Below are 22,666 nucleotides of genomic sequence, written 5' to 3' on the forward strand. Positions count from 1 at the left end.
TCTATGCTCGGAGAACCATTTAAATGAAACTCTTTTGTATCTGAAGAAATTGATGATGATGCGTGGTAAATGTATTTCAAATGCATTGTTATACGTGTAAATAATTTGCCCTCTGCTGGATAATGAAGAAGGCCACCGGTTTTGGCAGCTGTACTGTTTTTCTACTCGTCATAGCTGTCCAGGGTCTGCGCATGATAGATATGCAAAAATATTCCCAATAAGGGCTGCTTCGAGTGTGCTAGGAGCGAGCCATTTCCCACTGTAATGCTGGCTTAAGTGGATTTAATAGATTAGTGCCTTCTTTAAGGGGTGTAAACTTAAATGCCTTCAGGGGCCAGCTAGGTAACAAATGTGTGAAACAGCATGATATACAACAATAAGGAATGTAGGAGCCTGTGGAGACCTGGAGAATACACATTATACCTAAAGGCCTTCAGATCCAAAAATTAAAATGAAACAAAATGTTCTTTGGCTATACACCATGTCTGCAAGCTGAAACAGAACTACAGGCTCTCAGTTGCCAGCCCTTGTATCTGAAGTTAGATTATACATTAGACCTACCATCCTTGAGGGTAGGTCTTCATCTCTCTGTCAGAGTGGATGTTCTTAGTTACTGTTTGCTGACAAGAAAGGGTGGCTATTGGGGTGTTCACTAGAGATAAGTGTCCTATCTCTGTCAAGAGATGACTGGGTTTGAATGAAACCATAAACAGTTACAAGCATGATTGTCATGCGTGTGTGCTGAGCATGTGTCAAAGGTTTATTTAACTCATTAATGAGGGAAAAGCAGGATGATAAATTGAGGGGCTGAGACCATGTCGTCCCTGAAAGAGAATTCTGGAATTAGGTGTAAAATGTTTTATGTTCTACCGGGCAGCACCCCCATAAACCTTGAGGATGTCTTTCCTACCAGGCAAGAAACATTTGCATGTCTAATAGACAAAAATAACTTGCGATTTTTCCATCTTCACGAGAGAACATCTAGCTTCACGACATCTGGGCCCCGATGAGCAGTAAACGGGAAGTCAGAAAAAGGTTATATTCCCTAGATCAATGCTGCTCAAACCATAATGCCTATAAAATAACCTAGGGATCTTGCGAAAAGGCAGATTCTGATCAAGTAGGTCTGGAAAGGGGCCTGAGATCTGGCATTTCTGACAAGATCCCCGGTAATGGCGATGCTGCTAGTCCAAGAGAATCAGCTGACCTGCTAGACAGGTGGGCTTGTTAGACAATGCTTGAGTCTGTCTTTCAAAAGGCACATGGTAATCTTCTGGTCCTATTTCCATATTTTGATACTTTTTCTGCAAATTGGATTCATAGGGTATTGGCAGATAAATATTGAGTGGTAGGAGATGAGTTCATTTAAGACTTAGTCTGGCCCTAAAGATGGACGCTTGCATCAGTGAGTGCCATGTCATTGGTTCCATTTTCAGTGTCTGCTCTCAAACTCTCCTGCTGCCTGCCCTTTGGCCATATGACTTATTTTATTCAATTTTATGGGAATGCACAAATAGCAACTTGCTGATGAAGTAAATTTAGGAACCAGTCCTAGAAAAATATGGATTTCTCTTACCTCCAAATGTTGGGCAATGTACAGGGGTGCCTTTCACCCAACGGTGCATCCCATCCTATGGTGCGTCCCATCCTACCATGCAGATGGCTTCAATTCAGTCTATTCATTTCTCACATCATAAAGGCATTTGAAACAGACAAAGCTGTGCATCATTTGTGGAGAAAGCAATCAGTATGAATACACCACAGATGTCTCCAAGCAGAATCAATCGGCCTCTGGCCTAGTTGGCATTTTCTCTCTACAGAGAGTTTTGGGTCATTCTTTCAGTTCTGTTGACTCTGAAACATGTTTACCTTCACTTTATGATTGAAGGTTTCTGTCACTGGGTCATGGAAAGCTGATGAGCGAAGAGTCTTGGCCAAGGGTAATAAAAAAATTAAGCAGTCTTTCCCAGGATGTGTTCCCAGAACATTGGTCCCATGAAATGTTATTATGAGTTCTAGAAAAGAAGGGATCGATGGGTAAATATGTTTGGGAAACACTGAGTTAAATAAGGAAAACAGCTTTGTTTGTAAAGTGTAGGACTTTTCAGAGACTTTAATGTGGTAATGTGCAGGGTGAATCTCCACAGGTAATAAAAAATTATTTCTCCAAACTTACCATGTTTCATCCATTTTAAGATGTCATTTGTTATAAAATATACCTGTAATTTAATAGCTTTTTTTTTAAAGGGGAAAAAAGATTTAGTTAGCAGTTTTTGCCATTGTAAGATGAAGCTCCATTTTGGAAATGTTAAAATGTGCAAACAGTGAACTTGAGAATTAAGGAAATACATTATATGGTGCAGAAGTTTCTTTTTATGGAATGCATATCAGCATCGTAAGCTTTTAATATTCCAAGGAACACAGTTTAGGAGATACAAGTCTAGAATGATTTTTGAAAGGGTAGAATTCATTGTGAGCAGAGAACCGGTCACCAGCTTAATTTTTTTTTTTGTTTCAGAATAGGATTGTCAGGAAATTAATAATATGAAGTTCTGTTTGTACTTTATCAAAAGAAACAATTTATTTGTTCCAAGTAAAAGAGTTTGCATTGACTGGGGCTTTTGATGGTCATGAATCAAGTGTGTTTGAATTTCCAGTTATAACCAGGACTTTCTCACGCTGAGAATGGTAATGAAATGTACAGTCAGTCTTAAACTAATAATCGGCCATAATTCACACTAGAAGTGTACTTGTAAAGGTAACCTTAGTTTATGAATTGCTAATTAATATTTTCCTGCCTGCGGAAGGACATTAGCTTGTTTCCCTGTATCTCGTCTTTGTCTACCTGGCTGAGGGGGAAACTTACATATGCTTTTAAGAGATTTACTCACAGCTCTAGTTCTTTCTGAAGATGGATGACTTTAAAAATGACCATTTCGGTATTTCTACAGAAAGCTTGAAATAAGCCCCAGGCTTATTTATTCCATGTAGAGTCTTTGAACTAGTTCAGCTGTTTGGATCATTTGATACAAAGCTGACAAAAAGCTGGAAGGAATGCACTTTTTTACATTCTTAATTGAGATGTTTGGGCAGATGATCAGTGCGTGTGTTATTTCTAAGAGTAACTTAATTAAAAGTTAATAGTATCTATTCCAACTCATTACTTTCACTTTCATGTTTTCTGTGCATATAGAAAAATTGTAGCACCTTGTAGGAAAACTGTGTATTTTCAGCTAGCCCCATAAAGCTTAACTTTTTGAGTGATTCCCCTTAGTGTTCTTTTGCCTCGGCGCACTTCCTTCTGACTTTAACTCTCTTCTGGGAACTTTGATGTTGGAGCTAAGGCTATTTTCTCTCTGTGTATGTTTCACTTATGATATGCATCCTTGCCATTATGAGGGCATCCCCATCTATTTATATTATGATGAGGACACCATTGTAATTTGGAATTAAAAAGTGAGCTCTACATTGCTCACTACGGTTAAAAACAAATTGATTGCAATTCAGAATAGTTGTATATTTTTGCAACTCAGATCTTCTCTTTGTCATTTAAAACTGTATCCTAGGGGCTTCAGCGAGCCCTCGTATAACTGCAGATGGGAAACAAGCCCAACAAACTAGATATTTGGAGACTCATACACATAGAGTTGCTTTGGTAGCAGTTCATTCTGTTTGTGGGCTGAGTGAGCTCTGTGCCCACTTAATTTTATCTGTGCAGGAGGAGCACCACGAGCCAGCAGTTGGAGTCTCTCAGCACTCGATGAAACTGCTTTTGGGGTGTCTGATGGGCAGTATGTGGTGTGGTGCGATGTGATGGAAAGGGCCTGAACCCGAAGTTAGTCTCTGTGGGACTTGAGTGCCAGCTTTTTTTTTTTCCTTCTTCTTTCTCCAGCTTTATTGAGGTATGACTGACATATAACATTGTGGAAGTTTAAGGTGTATAGTGTACTGATTTGATATACTTATATATCATAATATGAGTGAGTAGTTAGCTCATGCCTGCAGCACGTCACATAATTACCATCTCTTTTTTGTGATGATACATTCACTTAGCGACTTCCAAGTATGTAATACAGTATTATTAACTCTAATCTTCATGCTGGACGTTAAGATCCCCAGAACTTCTTCGTCTTATATCTGGAGGGTTGTACCCTTTGACCAATCCCTCCTCCTATCCCTCGCTCCTTAGCCCCTGGTAACCACCATTCTAGTCTCTGTTTCTATGAGTTTGGTTTTTTTATATCCCATATACAAGTGAGATCTTATAGTATTTGTCTTTCTTTGTCTGACTTATTTCACTTAACATAATGCCCTCCAGGTCCATCCATGTTGTTGCAAATGGCAGAATTTTCTTCTTCCTCAGGGCTGAATCATGTTCCATTGAATACCACATCTCTGTGCATTTATCCATTGACGGACACTTAGGTTGTTTCTATGTCTTGGCTATTTTGAATAATGCTGCAGTAAGCATGGGAGCATAGATATCTTTTTTAATAGCCTGTTTTCATTCCTTTTCGATATATATTCAGAAGTGGGACTGTTAAATCATACGGTGGCTCTATTTTTAACTTTTTGAGGAAACTCCATACTACTTTCCATAGCGGCTGTACCAGTTTACATTCCTACTAACAGGGCAAAAGAGTCCCCTTGTCTCCACCTCCTTGCGAACATTTGTTATCTCTTGTCTTCTTGATATGACTACGAGTTTAGTTACTTCCTAAACTTGTATCCGGGGACAAATTATATTACCACTTGGTGCCTCCAGTGTCTTCTTTAAAATGGGGATATTCTCCTACCACCTGATAATGAATGAGGAGCAAATGAAATGAAATACTTCTGTGATGTATATGCCACGCCGTTATCTACGTCATACTCAGATATGGTTGTTCTCAATCTTGCCATTACCCAAGCAATCCTACTGCACCAAAGGTTCTGTATTATTGATTTCCTAATTTTAGAGCCATTTTAAGGCCCTGAATCCTCTAGCTCTTCATCTAGAGATAGCGTCTTCCTGTGATTCAAAAGCCCTGACATTGAGCCCTTCTTACTTTTTCTCCTCAAAGTAAGCTAGCATGCATTCATCAAGCACAGAAGATTTCTGCAGTCATTTTAATTTCCATAAAGATGTACAAAAGAGGGAGTTTTTTGGTTTAACTACAATGGAGTAGGCTCTCAAAATCTTAGACTTGTATTAACAGAAATTTCTGTGGTGTAATTCCATTTCTAGCAAAAGCAGGGAGAAGATGGTTGGGATTTTTTTTTTTTTTTTTTATGAGCTAGAATAGCAGAGGTAATATTATATTGAACTATAGGAATTTAATTACCCCATTCCACAAATGTAGTTTTCAAATAAAGGAGTCAAAAGGATTTTCGAAGCTATTCTTCTGAACTGTGATATAAAAACCCAGAACGCATTTAGTAGATGTAAAATGTATTACTGTACATTATGAGCTACCACAATGAATGGAAACACAATAAGAAACACGACACGAGATTGAACACACGGTGATTAAAAATCTCTTTGTTCCCCTTGTAGAAATATTGTAATTTGCTTAGAGTTTTATATGCTTGTCACTGTAAAGATGGGCATTTCTGGAATATTTCCGATGGGTGGATTGCATAGTGGGGAGAGAATGGAAATGCTGTCATTTGAGGGCTGAAATCCGCAGTGGGTGTGAGTAAGAAGTGCTAGGAGGATAGAGGGGAATAAATCACCCACGGGGCTTCATCGCTCTTTTCAGGGTCTGCCAGTCTGTCCTTTATGGTGTCCATAAACAATCATTCCCTCGGTGATGAAGGGGAGTGCTGAGGCAGGGTGACTTGGGGACTCCTTTATTGAAAAGTGTTCACCAAAACTCTTTGTTTCCCTTCCGTGTGACAAAAGTGACGTATATTCACTGTAGGGAAAAAAATGTAAAAAAATGGATAAGGAAGGAAAAAAAATCTAAAGATCATTTGTAATATCAGAGCAGGGATCACCGCCGTTAACGTTTGGTATATAGCCTTCTTGTTTTTCCGAAGTTATTTTGCCACGTCAAATAAGAACTTCGTAAAGGGAGTCCTGGCTTTGGAAAAAGCAGTGAGGTGTTCCTCCATTTATCAAACACCTGTGCTGTCAGGAGAGACTGTATCTTTTACATCTCCAGAAGCAAGAATAAATTGGAAGTACTCTGGAAATATGGGGCTTATGACTTTTCACTCAGGTAAGTTGCGGAGTGTTTCAGTGAACATCCTATGTAGCTAATGAGCTTTGTTTGCTTCTCCTTTTTCTTTTACGTTGGAGAAAAAAGCAGATGCTACTTTCTAATTAAAAATTGGTTTCCCTCCATATTTTAATCTTCCATTTTCTGTCTTTGCACTAGGTTGTCCCTATCAGTGAGGGCTACTTTTATCTAATCCATATTCATCCCTCCTATTGTTCTCTTTTTGTGTAAAGTCATCAATATCCTTCCCCATAGCACTTCCCATATCCATCCTTCTCAGAGAAGGGAGTAAAAGGGAAAGCTGGAACAAAATAGAGTGAGCCCACCCCGTACAGCACTGTGTGGTTTTCCTTGAGCCAATGCGCCTTAGGGACCTGCTAGCGAGGCCGTCCCATGAGTGCGTAATTCAGAGTGCAGACTTCACGGTCAGATTACCTGGGTTCACAGCCAGGCTCCATCACTGATTTGCTGGGCAGTGTTGGATAAGTTAATTAAATTCTCTGTGCCCTGGTTTCTTCGTCTTTAAAGTGAGACTAGTAATACGATTGAGTCTTGCAGAGCTGTTGAGGACTAATGCATTGTAAAGCCGCTGTAGCCCAGTGCCCGTTTGATACCCGCTAGCTGGCATATTTGATGTGACTGTACGCTTAGGTATCGAGGTGGCCATATCAGTAAGACTCAAGGGCAGGAAGGACCCCCATGTGACCTTGAGTAGTTCTCTACCTTTCAACAACTCAGGTTTTTCCTTCTGAAATGCCGACTGTGCAGTTTATATTACAAAGGGGATGGAGGCAGCATGCTGCTTTGCAATGTAAAGCATTTTAACCATAAATAATAAAGGTAAGGCCTCCCCTGAAAGATGTCAAGTTTCTCCCTGGAGATGGAGGAGGCCTCCCCAGAGTTAACAGCACACCTCCCCTGAGTGAACACCGAGAAAGGCAAGTTGCAGGAAACCGCTTCGGAGAGAACAGATGAATAAATATTGTTTGTGCCGGTGAGAGCACATGAACTACGAATTCCCGACTAAACTTTGCAAGCAGATGAGGAATGATGCTGTTCATTGATACATGTGGCACTCCCTTAATAACTAAAGAAAGCAATAAATTCGGGGTTTCACATCTCAGCTGCTCCTCCTGATGAGTTCAGATTTCTGAGAATTCAAGCCAGGTGTTTGCAGTTTGGCTGTTTTGGCTGTAAGATGGTTGCGTTAACATAAAAGTATGCAAAGAAGCTCTTGGAAGAGTTCCAAAAGATGTTGTTTGCTCTACTTTGGATGCATGTTGGATGCGTCTCTGTGTTTGTACGCAGGGGTCCTATGTCGGTGTCTAACTAGCAAGGTTTAAAAGTTCTCTGTAATAAAACATGGGAAGGTACCTTAAAATGGCATACTTCAGAAACATTTAAATGTTCAGCGCTCACAAAAACCTTTTTTGGGCTGTTCACGTTTTCCTCCCTCAACTCTAATGAAGAAGACTTAGTTCGTTCAAGGTAAGAGCCAAAGCTATAATTGGTGAGAAAAGACGCACTGGATCCTGCTTCTTTGCAAAGATTTTTTTTTAACAAAGGCGTGACCTTGCTGTATCCCTAATAAACATCTTTTCCACAACTCTGACAGAATCAGTTGTGGCCCGTTCATTTACTTATTCAGTAAACATTTACTGAACATCTATTATGTGTCAGGCAGTGGGGATTCAGCAGGGAAGCAGGCATACATGGTCCTGTTCCTTGGGGACTTAGAGTCTAGCGAGGGATGCACAGAAGTGAACAGGGATTTAAATACAACTTGCTAAATTCAAAGAGAGGGAAAGGAGAGCACTTACCTCAGGTTGAGGATGATCAGAGGTGGTTTCTGGGGGGAAGACTTTCTCAGCAGTCAGATAATTTTTTATTTGCTGTTATATATGCTTACTGATGGAAGAGATGTAGTACTTTAGGCAACTTTTGCTTCTCAGTGGATTGTCTGCATATCAGAAAGCTCCTCTGATTGAGTTTCAGGAACTGTTGACCTGTAATTAAGCCCACAATTGTCGACCCAGAAGGTAATTTCTCTGTAGAAATGACTCTATAGAATCGGAGCCCCAAGATGGGATGAGTCAGCCATGAGGACGTCTGTGGTCTTCATCGCCTCAGAGCAGGGAACCTTCCTCTGAGTTACAGCTCTTGCATTGCTTGAGCATTTGACCTGTGTTTATTCATTTGAGTCTCACAATAGCACTTCAGGATGGGCAGCACTCCTATTATCATCCCCGAACGCAGTCCCTGGTGTCTACAGCATGCTGTGCATACAATTGGTGCTCAATAAAAATTTGGTGAGGAAAGGAACCCCCATTATATAGATGAATAAAGGGAGGTTCAGATAATTGAAATGACTTGTCCAAGACCATGCAGTAAAATAGTGGCACGGTCTGAGCACTGAGATTTTCTGAGTCCTGATCTAGTGCACAGACCATTTCTCAGGAGTTTAGGATGTCAGAGCAAGGTGTGACCAGGTGAAGCAGCAGAGACATGTGCTTGGTGTCCTGGAGGCAACTTATTGTTGCAGAAGCGGGATTCAGGCTAATGTGGGGTGGTGGGGATGGGGGTGTTGCTGGGGAGGGAAGGGATGGGAGCAGGGAGTGAAGGGGGAAATATATAGATATATAGCCTACACTTTGCTTAAATTTAAAAAGTGGTGTATATTTACACATCAGAGGCTAGCCCATGAGCATCTGGATTCCTAGCTTCTCTTAAAAAGACCAGTGTCTCTGGGACTCAGACTGCTTTTACCCAAGGAGACAATTGGCCAGAGTGGGGTTGCTGTTCTATTAGAATGGGTACATGGTCCTGAATTGAGAAGTAAAATTTCATCTTTAGTCACCTGCCTGTCCACCCCCCCCCCCCTTATGATGAGGGCAATCTGCTGACTAGAGGAAGGAAGAGGGAACAGAGGGACTGGTGCTCTGGACACGATGTATTTTATTTCCTCGCCTAATTTATTATAGTCTCAGGTCTCCCGAGCTGTGCTATTAGCCGTGCTGTTTCGCACTTGCAAGACTCAGAAGGTATGGCTTCCTTTAATGAGTAGTTACGAGTGTTCTCTCTTCACTGTCTCCCGACAGGCGTGCGCTGGGTTCCTTGTCTGATTCTGGGGCCACTGAGGAGTTGAAGGCACTTACCCCAGTGCAAGCCATGGAAGGATGGCTGCAGGCAAGCTAGACAGCTTTCCTGGCATACTGGAAGGGTGGCTCTTAGGAACATCAATTCTGGGGGCCTGCAGCGTTCAGTCACTGACAAGAGGGGACAAACTGTGATATCGTGCCAACATCATTTACGTGGGGGGTTGGGCACAACCGATTCCAATCCAGCTCTATCACCCCACACTTGCCCAAGTTATTGAGCCTAAGTGTCAGTTTCCGCAGCTGTAAAATGGTGGATTTAACACTGGCAAATAGTAAGAATTCAATAAATGTTCGTTGCTCATTTTATTTTCTCCATTTTATGGACAACCTAAGACTCAGAAAGGTTAAATAACTTTCCTAAGGTCAAGTAAATGACAGAGCCTGCCCTTGAAGCTTGATCTTTCACTCCAAAGTCAAAGCGCTCAAGCTACCATATTATGTTATCGTCACAGTGCCTGCCTCTCGGGGTTGTTGAGAGCGCGATGTAAAGTGCTTAGCACCGTAGTAGAGAGTAGCTTTCAGTAATGCGCAGTGGTTATTACTAGAGATAGGGGAGCTCAACTGAGCTGAAATGCCATCTGGAGGTTCAATTACCTGTAGACCCTCATTGTGACAGGGACCCCAATTCACAGGTAAATCTTCTCAGCTCCATTTACACATAGAGATGGTTAGTGTCGACTCTGAGTGTGAGAGATGATGATGGTAGTGCTGATGGTTAGTGACTAGAAAAGAAACATGACTTCATTAATAACCTAAAATAGAAGATGCCTTGGTGCAATGGAGTGGCGAGAATGAACTCTCCCCACTAAACACACCTTTCTCACCAGTTTTCAGACATATAATCATCTCCAGGATTTTTGGGCTTGCCTGGAAAGAAATAAGTGAGCAAATGCAAGCTCTTTAGCCCTAATGTCTGGGAGGGCGTTGCTTTTAGTAATGCAGGGATAAAAATAAAATGACCCTCGAAAGGCAGTGGTGACTGCCCACAGCTTACTTGGGAGTCAGTAAAAACCTCATTTTTCATACTAGCCTTTGAGAGCTGACCTTTAAAATCCCCACATCTGGGGAGAATGTGTGATTTGATGCAGAACATTTTAGGACATGCCATAGGATAGATGGCTGAGAATGTGCTCATCAGTTTTCTTCTCCTTCAAGGAGCTCAGAATTGCTTAGATTATAAAAGTCAGTTCTTGGACACTTCCAAACCTATAGCATTTCCTTAAGTAGGTCTTCTGTGCAAAGTAGATGAAGCACATATATAAATGGAATGCTGATCCATGCACCTGGTATGAAAATGATTTGTGTGTGTGTGTGTGTGTGTGTCTGTCCTCAGAGTGAAGTTTAGCCATTTCAAGGTAGCTAGTTGTATAATAAGTTCAGTAGGTGGTTGTTTGGAAACAGATGGAATTGCTTTAAAAAGAGAGCCAAACTTATGTGAATTGCTTTGTTGTGGAGATGTTGTATTGAGACTCGTGTACTACCTCTAGGGTCCAAGGAGTAATACTGCTGAAGATAAAACCAGCTTTTGATTTGTGAAACCCAAAATACCTGTAGGTCCAGTGGGCATTAAAGAGAAGCCTATTTGTATTCATAATACCTTTTAAAGAGCCACAGATTTTTGTGGAAAACAGCATTGGATGGGTGGTCATCTCACAAATTCATCTCCGGGAGAAAATAACATCTGTCGGATCTTATGTGTCATCATCTGCTAAATGAAGGTCTGGGCAGTGATGCCAACAGAAACCCCTTGTGGCTGCTACTTCTGAGTAGCCTGGGCCGTGAGGCCCTTCAGGGCCTGGGTCTGTCACAGTCAGACTCCTCTCTACCCTGACAAAGCGCAGTTAGCGTTTTCCCTGGCGAGTCTCCACTTGGCTACAGGTTTGAGACATGGCCACCTGAAGAACTACCCCCCCCCACCCCAGTATTTTTGATGAGGATCCACATGTTGAATCAGTGGGTTTTCGGGGTTACTGCTTGTGATGAAGAAGGCCAGAGGCCACTTAACCACAAGACCACAGAGCTCCCACCGGAGGTAACTGCCAGTCAACCTTCAGCCTCACTCCTGAAGGCCTGCGAGTAGGATGGCTCCTCTCCCTTCCTCGCTGGCTTGGAGGGCCGTGGGCTGTTGCCGAAGGGAGGTCAGCGGACAGGTCCATTTCTGAAGCTGTAAGTGAAAACTGATGTGACGGCTACTGTAGAAGGGTTTTCAGCTTTACAGAAAAGTCTATAATATTGGAAAATTTGCTGAGAGTAGTAGTTACTGCTCTGGAAGACTGGTGCTCACTCTGTTGCTCAGGCCACTGGGAAACGCTTCTTGTTTAACCATTTCCTTCCTTCTTCAACATTTGCTGAGCACCTGCTACATGTCAGGCAGGAAGTTCGAGACCAGCTATTAGACAACAAGAACCACCAAAACAAGTCGGTCAGAGCCTGGTGGAGAGGACAGGCAAGAAGCCTGGCGATTTCCACATGGACCCATATGTGCTGCACTGGGAGAGAGAAGGGAACCCCCTATGCTGGCACATCAGGAGGAATCAGGCCGGGGAGCCGGGCAATGATGAGAGGAGCATTCCATGCAGAGGGAAGGCAGTGTGCAAAGGCTTAGGTGGGAAGCTGATGCTAGATTCTGGAGCAGTGGTGGCGGGGAGGGTGTGAGGGATGGAACCTGGAAGCCAAGGCAGCGTGGGGGCGGGGAACTTGGGGAGTGCGGGGTAACAGCTCTACACCCACTCTGGAAGGATTTCATTATTTCAACAACAGGAACTGTTGTGCCAATGTGACTGGCTGACTGTGGCCCTGCATTCGTAAGTGCACTTGTTGAGGAAAGAACGCTGGATTTGAAGTTAGGAAATGAGCTTGATTCCTCACCTTGTCTACCGTGAGTTGTGGAATCAGGAAAAATCACTGGAATGTTGAGTCTCCGTCTTCCCACCTATAACATGGAAATATGTAGTAATAACTGCTCTAGCTCAAGTTACAGTAAGATAACACGTTTGTAGTAAGGTGACATCCGTGAGAACGCATCATTAAACTGGGACATCTGCTGGCTAAGTTTCCCTATTACCTTGATGTTTTAGCATCATTGTTGAATTGTTTAGTGATAACCTCAAGTATGGAAGTGTTTACTTAGGTTTGCATGCTCGTATCGAATTTTATATTTCTGTGTTTTTTGAGTTGCTGGGTCTGAATTTTGTCTATTTTTTCACATTCCCCTCTTATGTTAGGGTATGGGCTTAACGCTACGTAAGTAAATTTTGGACTGCGTATAAGATAAGGATAAGTAGGATCTCAGTGAAGGCCTGAGATTCCTTTAGATGTAAAGTAATTCAAATTTAGCACATCTCAGGGCTTTTCTGAACTCTCTTTGCTAGCTTCTGGCTTTGTGTCTGTGTCCTGGATATGCGGATAAAGGAATTCTAGATGTGGAAAGATATACGTGATTATTTTAAAATATATACTACCTGTATGCAAAGATCAAATTTTTAGTGAAAGCGGTAGAGAAAATATATCACTTACTCCCACCTTCAGGCATTTACTAAGTGACGTGTTGAAGCCACTTTCCTGGAGAAAGTGAAAGAAGTAGACAGCCAGTTTCTTCCTAGAAGTTTGCGTGCACTCTTCCAATCCAACCTAAGAATACGTAATGACCCTCAGGAAGAGGATATATAATTATTTCAAGAAATGCAGGGCGTGGGGGAAGTGGGAGGCAAAAGGACCCTTTAAAAGGGAAATTGGAATAGTAAATGTCTTTTTCATCAAGAGTTCTTTGAAAAAGTTGTATTTCTCTTTAATTGGAATACGTGCAAAAGCTTCAGGTACCTAACACCAAACAGAAGAAAGATGTTGCGGCATTCGCTTTTGGAAGACACCACGGAGGGCCAGTGTATAATTGTTGGTCTGTCCAGTGTCTGTGGACTTGGTTCCCTCAAGCTTGCAGGACAGCCTGCTGGGTAGACAGGAACTGTTGCAAGAGTGGTGTACTACCAGTAGTGACCTGAAGATGGCAGCATTGGGCGACCTAGCTCATTTTCCTAAGCACATGCTGGGCCTGGCACATTCTGTAGCTCCACTCCACAGCAGGGTTTGGATTTCAGACTGTCACTCAGACTTTTTTCTGCTTAATGACTGTATGTATGTAAATGATTCTGCTTTTCCTCCGTGGAAAAGGTCTGATCTATCACTCCTATTTGGGTTTTGAGTTAATGATTATATGTAATTATATTCAAATAAAATATTTATAAATAATGACATATAATTAGTGGTGTGTAAAATTTGGAATTTATGAACATCAGCTTTGATGAAAGGTACCTTTTAATTTGGGAGGTGTGATAGTCTTCGTGTTATTTGTTTCTGTTTGAAAGACATTAGTGGCCAAGAATCTGCAATTCTCTTTTACAGGTGCTCTTGTAACGTGCAGGGGTTTTTTTTGGTGGTTTTTGTTGTTGTTGTTTTTGTTTTGTTTTGCTAATAGGTAGGATATTTATTTGGTAAATCTCTAGGGAATATATTATAGATCCACATCTGGAGAGTGCTCTAAGGAAAACAAATTATGTTTTCTTTTTTTTTTTTTTAATTTGGGGAAGCAATTAGTTATCCCTTGAACTCCAAAAGGTCTCCAAGGGGTCATCTAGTCCAACTCTAAGCAGGCTTTGCATTTCAAACCAGGCGGAAGAAAGGTGCAGTTGTCCCAGCTGCCCCGTCAGCGATCATGCCCAGGGCACTCTGTCTTGTGAGATCTCCACTAGTCTTGAAAACAGAGAAAAATTGTCCTGAGCATGTCCATAATTCAAATTTTGCCAACACCTGAGGTTCGGGTATATTTTGCCATTTCTCTTTATCTGTTAGCCACACACGGGGCTGCAAATGGAAAACTGTCTTAAAGATCTAATTCCCGGGGGAGAGGAGGCTGTAGAAGTTAGCACGTAGGCTTCCTTGGTTGAGGACAACAGATAGCGAATGAGCAGATGGAGCTATGTAAGGTCAGAGTTTCTGGAAGGACTCCCAGACAAGGTATGGGGCCAGAGAGCATTCTGAGTGATGGGAAGGAAGATGCACAGTGGCTCTTTCCTCTGAGCTTGCCCTGATTCTAGAAGCCCATGGACCAAAGACACACTGATAGATTTAACTTTGAACCTTTAGGTTGAGTTGATGCAGACCTTTTAATTCCTGCTTTAAAATAGGATGGGATGCCAAACCTGTATGAAGACCGTGTGTATGGCACACGAGACTTTCTCAAGGGCTCTCTCAGCCTGTTTTGATTTATATCATTATGTATGCATTGATGTAGCATAAGGAAAATTAAAAATGCCCTTAACAGACTGACCTGAATGCTCCTATAGCGGGCTCCATATGTGTATTTTGGAGGCTTTTGAACATGACCGCTCTCTCTCTCTCTCTCTCTCTTTTTTTTTTTTTTACAAACTCTGCTGTATTTAATGTTAAGGCTCCAAGGATTTTACCTCATGCACTATAAATGCAATATAAACTAGGGAAATCAGCCAAAAACACACTCAGAAGATGCTATAAGATTCTAGTTTTCCTCTTTTAGACTTTTACTTCTCCATTTTTTGGTTGTAAGGGAGAATCATGCATCTATTAATCTTTTACCTAGAATCTTTAAAATGTGACAGATGGTGAGCTCTTTAAAATTTGGAGCTCGAGATCTCTTAAATGTCACCATGTAGACTGGTCCTGGGTAAATCATGTTACCTCCTTAAATTTGAGTTTTCCTTTTGGTGAAACGGGAGGCTGAACTTCCAGGACTCTTGTTCTATGATGATACAATTACTTCTCTTCATTGTGCCCAGGACTGTGCAAAATTTTTTGGAGGACAGGGGCTCCTGGGGCTCTGTCGGTTAAGCCTCTGACTCTTGATCTCAGCTCAGGTCTTGATCTCAGGGTTGTGAGTCCAATCCCCATGTTGGGCTCCTCACTGGGCATGAAGCCTACTTAAAAAAAATAAAAAATTATATATATATATATATATATTTGGCGGGGAGGACAGGCTTGAGGGCTGTATTTTTGCTTTTTGACACATACTCAGATCTCTTATTTTGGTTCTTCTCCTGAGGCCTCTGTGATACCGACTTCTCCCCATTCCCTGCTCCCCCTGGCCCAAGTCCTTTTCTAAGTCACTCGCCTCCTAGCTCCTTGGCTGCCTCTGTCCTAACTGGTCTCTCTGCTTCTACTCTTGTCCTGCCGACAGTCTGTTCTTTACCCAGCACCAGCACAATCTTTTGAAACAAAATCAGAACATGTCTGTCTCTTGCCTGAAAGCCCTCCCATGACTTCCCACTGCCCTTGGAAATACAAATCTGTTCCTGCCTTTGCACCTGCCTCCTCTGCTGGGAATGCTCTTTCCCTAAGATGTGGCACAAAAGGGCTGCTTTTCAAGTGGGTTGCAGCTTAAATATCACTCCCTCAGAGAGGCCTTCCCTGAGCACTTCGTCTAAAACAGCCATCTCTTCTGCTTAATACCTGACACATTATGTGGATTTATTATTTATATAGGATATTCCACCTGCAATTATCCTGTATATCGATTTTTGTTGTTGTTATATCTCATCCCAGTAGCAAATATGCTTCATGGGATTAAGGACTTTGTTGCCTTGTTCATTGCATATCCTTAGGAATTAAAGCAGATTCTGGAATATAATAGGTGCTCAAGGAGTGTCTGTAGAATGAATGAATGAATGAATGAATGAACATCATGGGTAGAAAAACTACATGCCAGAGAGGTTATGGTCACAAAGCTAATTAGAAGCAGGGTGAAAGAAGACATGAATAGACATACAAATGGCCAACAGACACATGAAAAAATTCTCAACATCCTCGGCAGCAGGGAAATACAAATCAAAACCACAATGAGATGCCACCTCACACCAGTCAGAAGGGCTAAAATTAACAAGTCAGAAATCCACAGATACTGGCGAGGATGTAGAGAAAGGGGAACCCTCCTACACTGTTGGTGGGAATGAAGGCTGGTGCAGCCACTCTGGAAAACAGTATGGAGGTTCCTCAAAAAGTTGAAAATAGAGCTGCCCTATGACCCAGTAATTGCACTACTAGGTATTTAGTCAAAGGATACAAACATAGTGATTCAAAGGGGCACCTTCACCCCAATGTTTATAGCAGCAATGTCCAAATATCCAAAGTATGGAAAGAGCCCAGATGTCCATCAACAGAAGAATGGATAAAGAAGATGTGGTATATGTGTGTGTGTGTGTGTGTGTGTATAAAACAGAATATTACTCAGTCATCAAAAAGAATGAAATCTTATCATTTGCAACAACGTGGGTGGAACTAGAGGGTATAATGCTGAGCAAAATAAGTCAATCAGAGGAAGACAATTATCATATGATTTCACTCATATGTGGAATTTAAGAAACAAAACAGAGGATCAGAGGGGAAGGGAAGGAAAAATAAAATAAGACAAAATCAGAGAGAGAGACAAACCATAAGAGACTCTTAACTATAGGAAACAAACTGAGGGTTTCTGGAAGGGAGGTGGGGGGTTGGGGTAACTGGGTGACGGACATTAAGGAGGGCATGTGATGGAATGAGCACTGAGTGTTATATACAACTGATGAACCACTAAGTCTACCTCTGAAACTAATAATACACTGTATGTTAACTAATTGATTTAAAAAAAAAAAGAAGCAGGGCCAAGACTAGAACCCAGGCCCCTTCAGGTCTTTCCTTCAGGTCACGCTGTCACACAGGAAGCCTGACTTAGAGATGATTCTCTCATTCGCTATTTATTTATTCACCAACTATTTATTGAGCTCTTATTATGTTTCAGACACTATTCTACATTAGTGGTTCTCAAGCAGAAGTGATGTTGGTCCCCTGGGAACATTTTTCAATGTCTAGATACATCCTCAGCTCTAACAAGTGGGGTGGAGGGTGCTATTGGCATCTCGTCAGTGGAGGGCAGGGATGCTGTTCTATATGTGTCCTATAATGCCCAGGACAGCCTCCCACAATAAAGAATTGTCCTGCCTGAAATGTCAACAGTGCTGAGATTGGAAACCCCTATTGCAGATGAGCAGATACCTGCTCTCGTGGAGCTTATAGTTTAGCGTGGAGAGACAGATGACTGTGTGTATCATACATAAGGAAATTAAAGACCATGTCAAAAAGATGGTATGATGGAAAAGAAAGAAAAATCAGAACACAGTAAGCAGGAGAGCTGGTGGGCATTGTGGGTGGTGACGGGGTGGGAAAGACTATAATTTTAGCCGTTTGGGGAGGTGAAACAAGAAAGGGAGTTGTTGTTTTTTTTTTAAGATTTTACTTATTTATTTGAGAGACAGAGAGACAGAGATAGCAAGAGAGAGAATGAGCAGGGAGGAGGGGGAGAAGCAGGCTCCCCGCTGAGCAGGGAGCCCGACGTGGGGCTTGATCCCAGGACCCTAGGATTATGACCTCAGCCGAAGGCAGACACCTAACCTATTGAGCCACCCAGGCGCCCCAGGAAAGGAAGTTTTGCCTCGGGAGGCTGAGCTCCCTGACCTGCAAGGACCAGTCCTTTGGGTTCAGCCCACTCAACTTCACAGATCATCCTTACATTTAAAAAATATAAAACCCTTCCGAACCAGGGAACATCTCAGCCTCCAAATGAAAATAGAGCAAACTGCCGTGGGCTAGAAATAATTATCATTTTCCACTTTTCAGGGGTGTTTAAATTCTTCTTTCTCAACACTTTCAGTACTCTATCATCACTCATGCAGGACAGTGTTAATTTGATGCAATTTGTATTGCTCATTGTCGACTTCTCGCTTTTCTCTCAGAGCAAGAGTAGTGTGATTTCAGCCTCTCCCAAGAGCATCGTGAGGTTTTTGGTTGTACAGAGGTTTCTGTCTGTCTAGGCTGGTTTCCTAAAATCAACAGAAACAATTATAGATTTCAATGTCTTGGGGAAGCTGTAGTAGTTGATGCTGGCAAAGCTCAGTCAATGAAATGGTTTTACTATATATATTTATATGTATATATACACACATATACATGTATCTGTGTGTAGTATACGAAGATATACATTTAAGATCTCACTAAAAAAATCATACTAAAATTGTGGTTTTGGTAATTTGGTAAGCATGTACTTGTTCTTTTGTTCTCACTCTTGTTTCTTTACCACAGTTCTTTACCAAACATTGGCACCTAGTAGGTACTCACCAAATGCTTGTTGAATGAATAAAAAAACTGTAAAAATCAGTTTGGAATTACTGGGTTCCAAATCATTTTTCCACATTTGCATGAACTTTTTTATGTCAGCTGAAACACAATTTGGTAAACACAGTAGCATTTTTTTTTTTTTTAAGATTTATTTATTTATTTTAGAGAGAGAGAGAGTGTGTGAGTGGAGGGAGTGGCAGAGGGAGAGACTATCCAGGTGGACTCCTGCTGAGTGTGGAGCCCAATGCACTGCTTGATCCCATAACCCATGAGATCATGACCTGAACCAAAACCAAGAGTCAGACGCTTAACAACTGACTGAGCCACCCAAGCACTCCCTACAGTAGTATATTCTTACGGTGTTATGTCTGTGACATATTCATTCATTTCTAAGTCTGTGTTTTGTTTTTTTTTTAATTTTTAAAATTATTGCCAGGGATATGATTTGACTTACGGGGTTTCTGAATCTTCTAAGTATAAAATTCTTAGTAGTTAATAGCTTTTCCATATACCTTTAACCTAGGGAGGGATTATTAAGCAAGGGAATAGATTTCAATGAATGTTCTTAATTCAAATGTATTTAAATTGACAATGTTGAAGAGATTATGCCCAGGGCACCATTTTCTTTTGGGTGCCATTTTATTCTATAGAAGAACTATGTTGACTAGTACACTGGATGTGTGTCCATGTTTTTTTTCAGTGCTATTTCTTCACAATCGAGTTTGGCCTTTGCAAGCAAGAAGGGCAACTGCGGGCTTATGGAGCAGGACTCCTTTCCTCCATTGGAGAATTAAAGGTATGAAGCTGTGAATGAAAATATCCTTCCCAGGCAAACTGGTTCAAGGTCATGGAAATATTGATTTGTTTGTCTGAGCAGTTCTACTCGAAGATACCCCATAAATATTTAATAGAGAAGATTTGGCACCTCAGATGTGGGTGCTGACCTAACTTTTTGCACTTCTGAAAATGGGTCATGCCTTTCTAGGTTCGTGGCGTGACTCAGATGGATGAGCAGCCATGTGCACAGATCAACAGGAATGACAAATATATGCTCAAATGTTGGGTAACATATGACTGGCCTAAATTTAGTGCTGAAAAGTGGGCAGCAAGTTAGCAGTGATCCTCCTGATTGAAATTTCCTTGTAAGGATGGCGTGGCTATTTTCATTTCTGTTATCCCCATGGCTCCCATGGACACCCTAGAATTTACTCCTCAAAGGGGAATTTGAGATTATTTTAGCTTCTTCAAAATTAATGTGTATTAAAACATTTGTGGACATATACAATTTGGAAAAAAACCCTAAATAAACCTACGTTCAGAGAGGTAGCTAATATGTGTAGCGATGCCTAAAGAATGCTATTTTTTTTTTTTTTGGTCTTAAAATACAGCAAATGGTCATTTATTCAGAAACGTTGGGGCCTGGATCATTTGCTAATTTAAGTATCCTGGTTACTTAAGAATTGCTATCTGTACTGCTGGAGGATAGCAAGTTTTGATGAATTTAGAATGCAGTGCGATGTATAATCTGGAAATGGTACTGATGATAATTTAATCTTTCTTTGATTACCCAGACTAAGATCAGGATTATTGACTACCCTAAGGTTGTTATTTGGGGTATTGATTATCCTTATATAATATAGTTGGGAAATAGATGATTATTGGAACTTTTTGGTTGTTTATATTCTTGAAAGGTACAGTGTAAGTAGTCTTATTGAGTATTCACTTTATGATTCCATTCATTCATTCATTAATTCCTCAAACATTTGATTGAGTACCTACTATGTGCCATGTACTGTGCCAGTCACTGGGGATATAAATGATGAAGAAGGAGAAGGAGGGGAAGGGGGAGGGGGAGGAGGACATAATGGCGACCTCAGTGGACACTCAAGCAGACCTCAATTAGTATTGTAGGTGCTTTAAACATATTAACTCACTTATTTCTCATAACTACCCAGTGAGATAAGCAGTATTTAGTAATAATATAATAATATCTCACAGATGAGAAAACTGAAGCATAAAGACATTAAGGAGCTTGCCCAAGGTCACACAGCTAGTAAGTGCTGGAGCTGGACCCAAGTCCAGGTGGCCTACCCTGCCGGATTCCAGCCCTTAACCAGCAGGCTGTACTGCCTGGGGTCCCTGTTATCAGAGGGTTTACTTTCTAGTGCAAGGGATAAACAGCCAATCAGATAATGCAAAGTGTGACATGTGGGCCTGGCACTTGCTAGGTCGTGCCGGGGAAGGCTCCTGACGAGGGCCTTGCTGCCCGAGCTGATTCTTGAGGAGTGGAAAGGATGAATGAGGAGAGGATGAGATGCACAGAACAGTGGGTGGACAGCAGCATGTGTGCTCTTGTCAAATCCTGGCCCGTTTAGGGAGCTACCTGAGGCTCCACGTGGCTGGAGTAGATGGTAACATTTCGCATGACAAAAGCCTGATGTAATGTGGTAATTTTTTTTTTTCTTTTTAACGAAGTTCTCCACAACAACAAAAGGCCACTTGGGGTTAATTTCAGTACAGTGGCCAAAGCCCACAGCAATAGCATGATGTCATATCTTTGTAAGACCCATGCCTTTTGTAGAGTGCTTCTTGATTTCCATGAAAAAAGAATTAGAAAATGATTTCTCTCATGAGCTATATCTATTTACATTCTCCTCAGAAGGTTTGTAAATGACACCAGAAACAAAAGAAACAAATCTCTCTCATTGCCCCAACTTTCGACAGGGTCCTCTAATCGGGTTAATGGGGCATGTATAGGCAGCACTGGGGTGAATCTGTTGTTTTTGTTCCTATGAGTGTGGACAGAAACGTCTGAAAATGGAAATCAGCTAGGGCTGTGTACACCAAAGGGCATTGTCGGCCGTGAATCTTGTTCTGGTCCATCACCTCTAGTCATTAGCATTCTTCCATTCTCAAATTTCTACACTCCAACATCCCAAAGATTGCTACTTTGGACCATTTTTACAATTCAGAAATTCTTGCAATGAGAAGTATCTTCTGATTACTCACAGAGAATACATAGCACAGGATGCTTTCCATACCCGCTTCCCTCCACTCATCTCCTCCCCGCTCTGGGCAAATGTCCAGAACCCTCTCACAGCTTCTGAGTACTTCTGCCTAACTTCTGTTAGAATGGACACATGATAATCCTGAACACAGGATGAGGGGATAACTTAAAATTGGTAGCATTATAAAAATTCATATGTAAAACACGCTTACAATTTTGAAAGGAGTTACTTTTTGCAGTGAAACATCTCTTGTTTCAAACTGCAGCCCAAATGTAGGTCCCAGCTAAGTCATTAGAGGTTTTGGTGTAGTCTTTATTACTTTTACCTAAATATCCATGATTCACCTTCTCTCCTTGAACAGAACACGTTTTAAAATTTGTGCTTTAAGGGGCTAAATTTTCCTGGGCATAGATGTTGTACTTCAGAGCTGGCCCAGTACCCCCAAGGGGTGTTTCTATAGTTTGGAGGATAACTTTCATTTTCCCTCTTACTCTTTCAATGATTACAATGCTTGTTTTTTGACAATCTTTGGAGAGAGAAACAAAATAAATATGGAAAAGCTTGTACAAGCTACATCTGATAGCCACAAAGACTTCTTTTAACCTCATCAATGGTTGCTCTCTCTCTTCTCTGTTCTGTGATGTACTTTCAGGAATTCCAAAAGTGTGTTTGGGTAGGGACTCTACCATACCTTCATCACTCTGGGGAGCAGTTGATAATGAGCTAACTCATCTGGAAGTCTGACTTTAAAAAAAAGGCTGAAAGTAGGATAATCAATTGCTGTTTACCCATGTGTCTTTTTACAGCATGTGTCTTTTACGCTTTTTCTATCTCAGAGTTGACCCTACTATATGTGTCTCATTTTTATTTATGAGACCCTACATTATGTGTCTCACTCATTTATTTATTCACTTTGTTCAACAAACCCACAACTAAAGGCCTAAGGTTTCAAGGAACTTGGAGTCTCTAGTAGGGAAGTTCTAAGAAAGTGGTTGATATGGGTATCTGTTGAATCCAAAACTCATGGACAAGTAACAGTGAAGTTTGTTCATGGTGGTGGTAAGGAAATGATTGCTAATTGATGAATTGGCTGAATCTTATCCCAAAAAGTTAATCCATCTTA

General features: G+C 41.4%; 1 protein-coding gene across 1 annotated transcript in view; it reads left to right on the forward strand.

Moving 5' to 3' along the window:
• The window catches only part of TPH2 (tryptophan hydroxylase 2), an 87,237-nt gene that overhangs the window by 58,153 nt on the left and 6,418 nt on the right, over nucleotides 1–22,666 (forward strand). Inside the window, exon 9 of the mRNA XM_006744516.3 lies at nucleotides 19,236–19,331. Coding sequence (XP_006744579.1) covers nucleotides 19,236–19,331 — 96 coding nt within the window. The remainder of the gene's footprint in view (nucleotides 1–19,235; nucleotides 19,332–22,666) is intronic.

The sequence above is a fragment of the Leptonychotes weddellii genome, chromosome 5, assembly GCF_054177405.1.
Source record: "Leptonychotes weddellii isolate Sample4059 chromosome 5, ASM5417740v2, whole genome shotgun sequence".
NCBI lineage: Eukaryota > Metazoa > Chordata > Mammalia > Carnivora > Phocidae > Leptonychotes > Leptonychotes weddellii.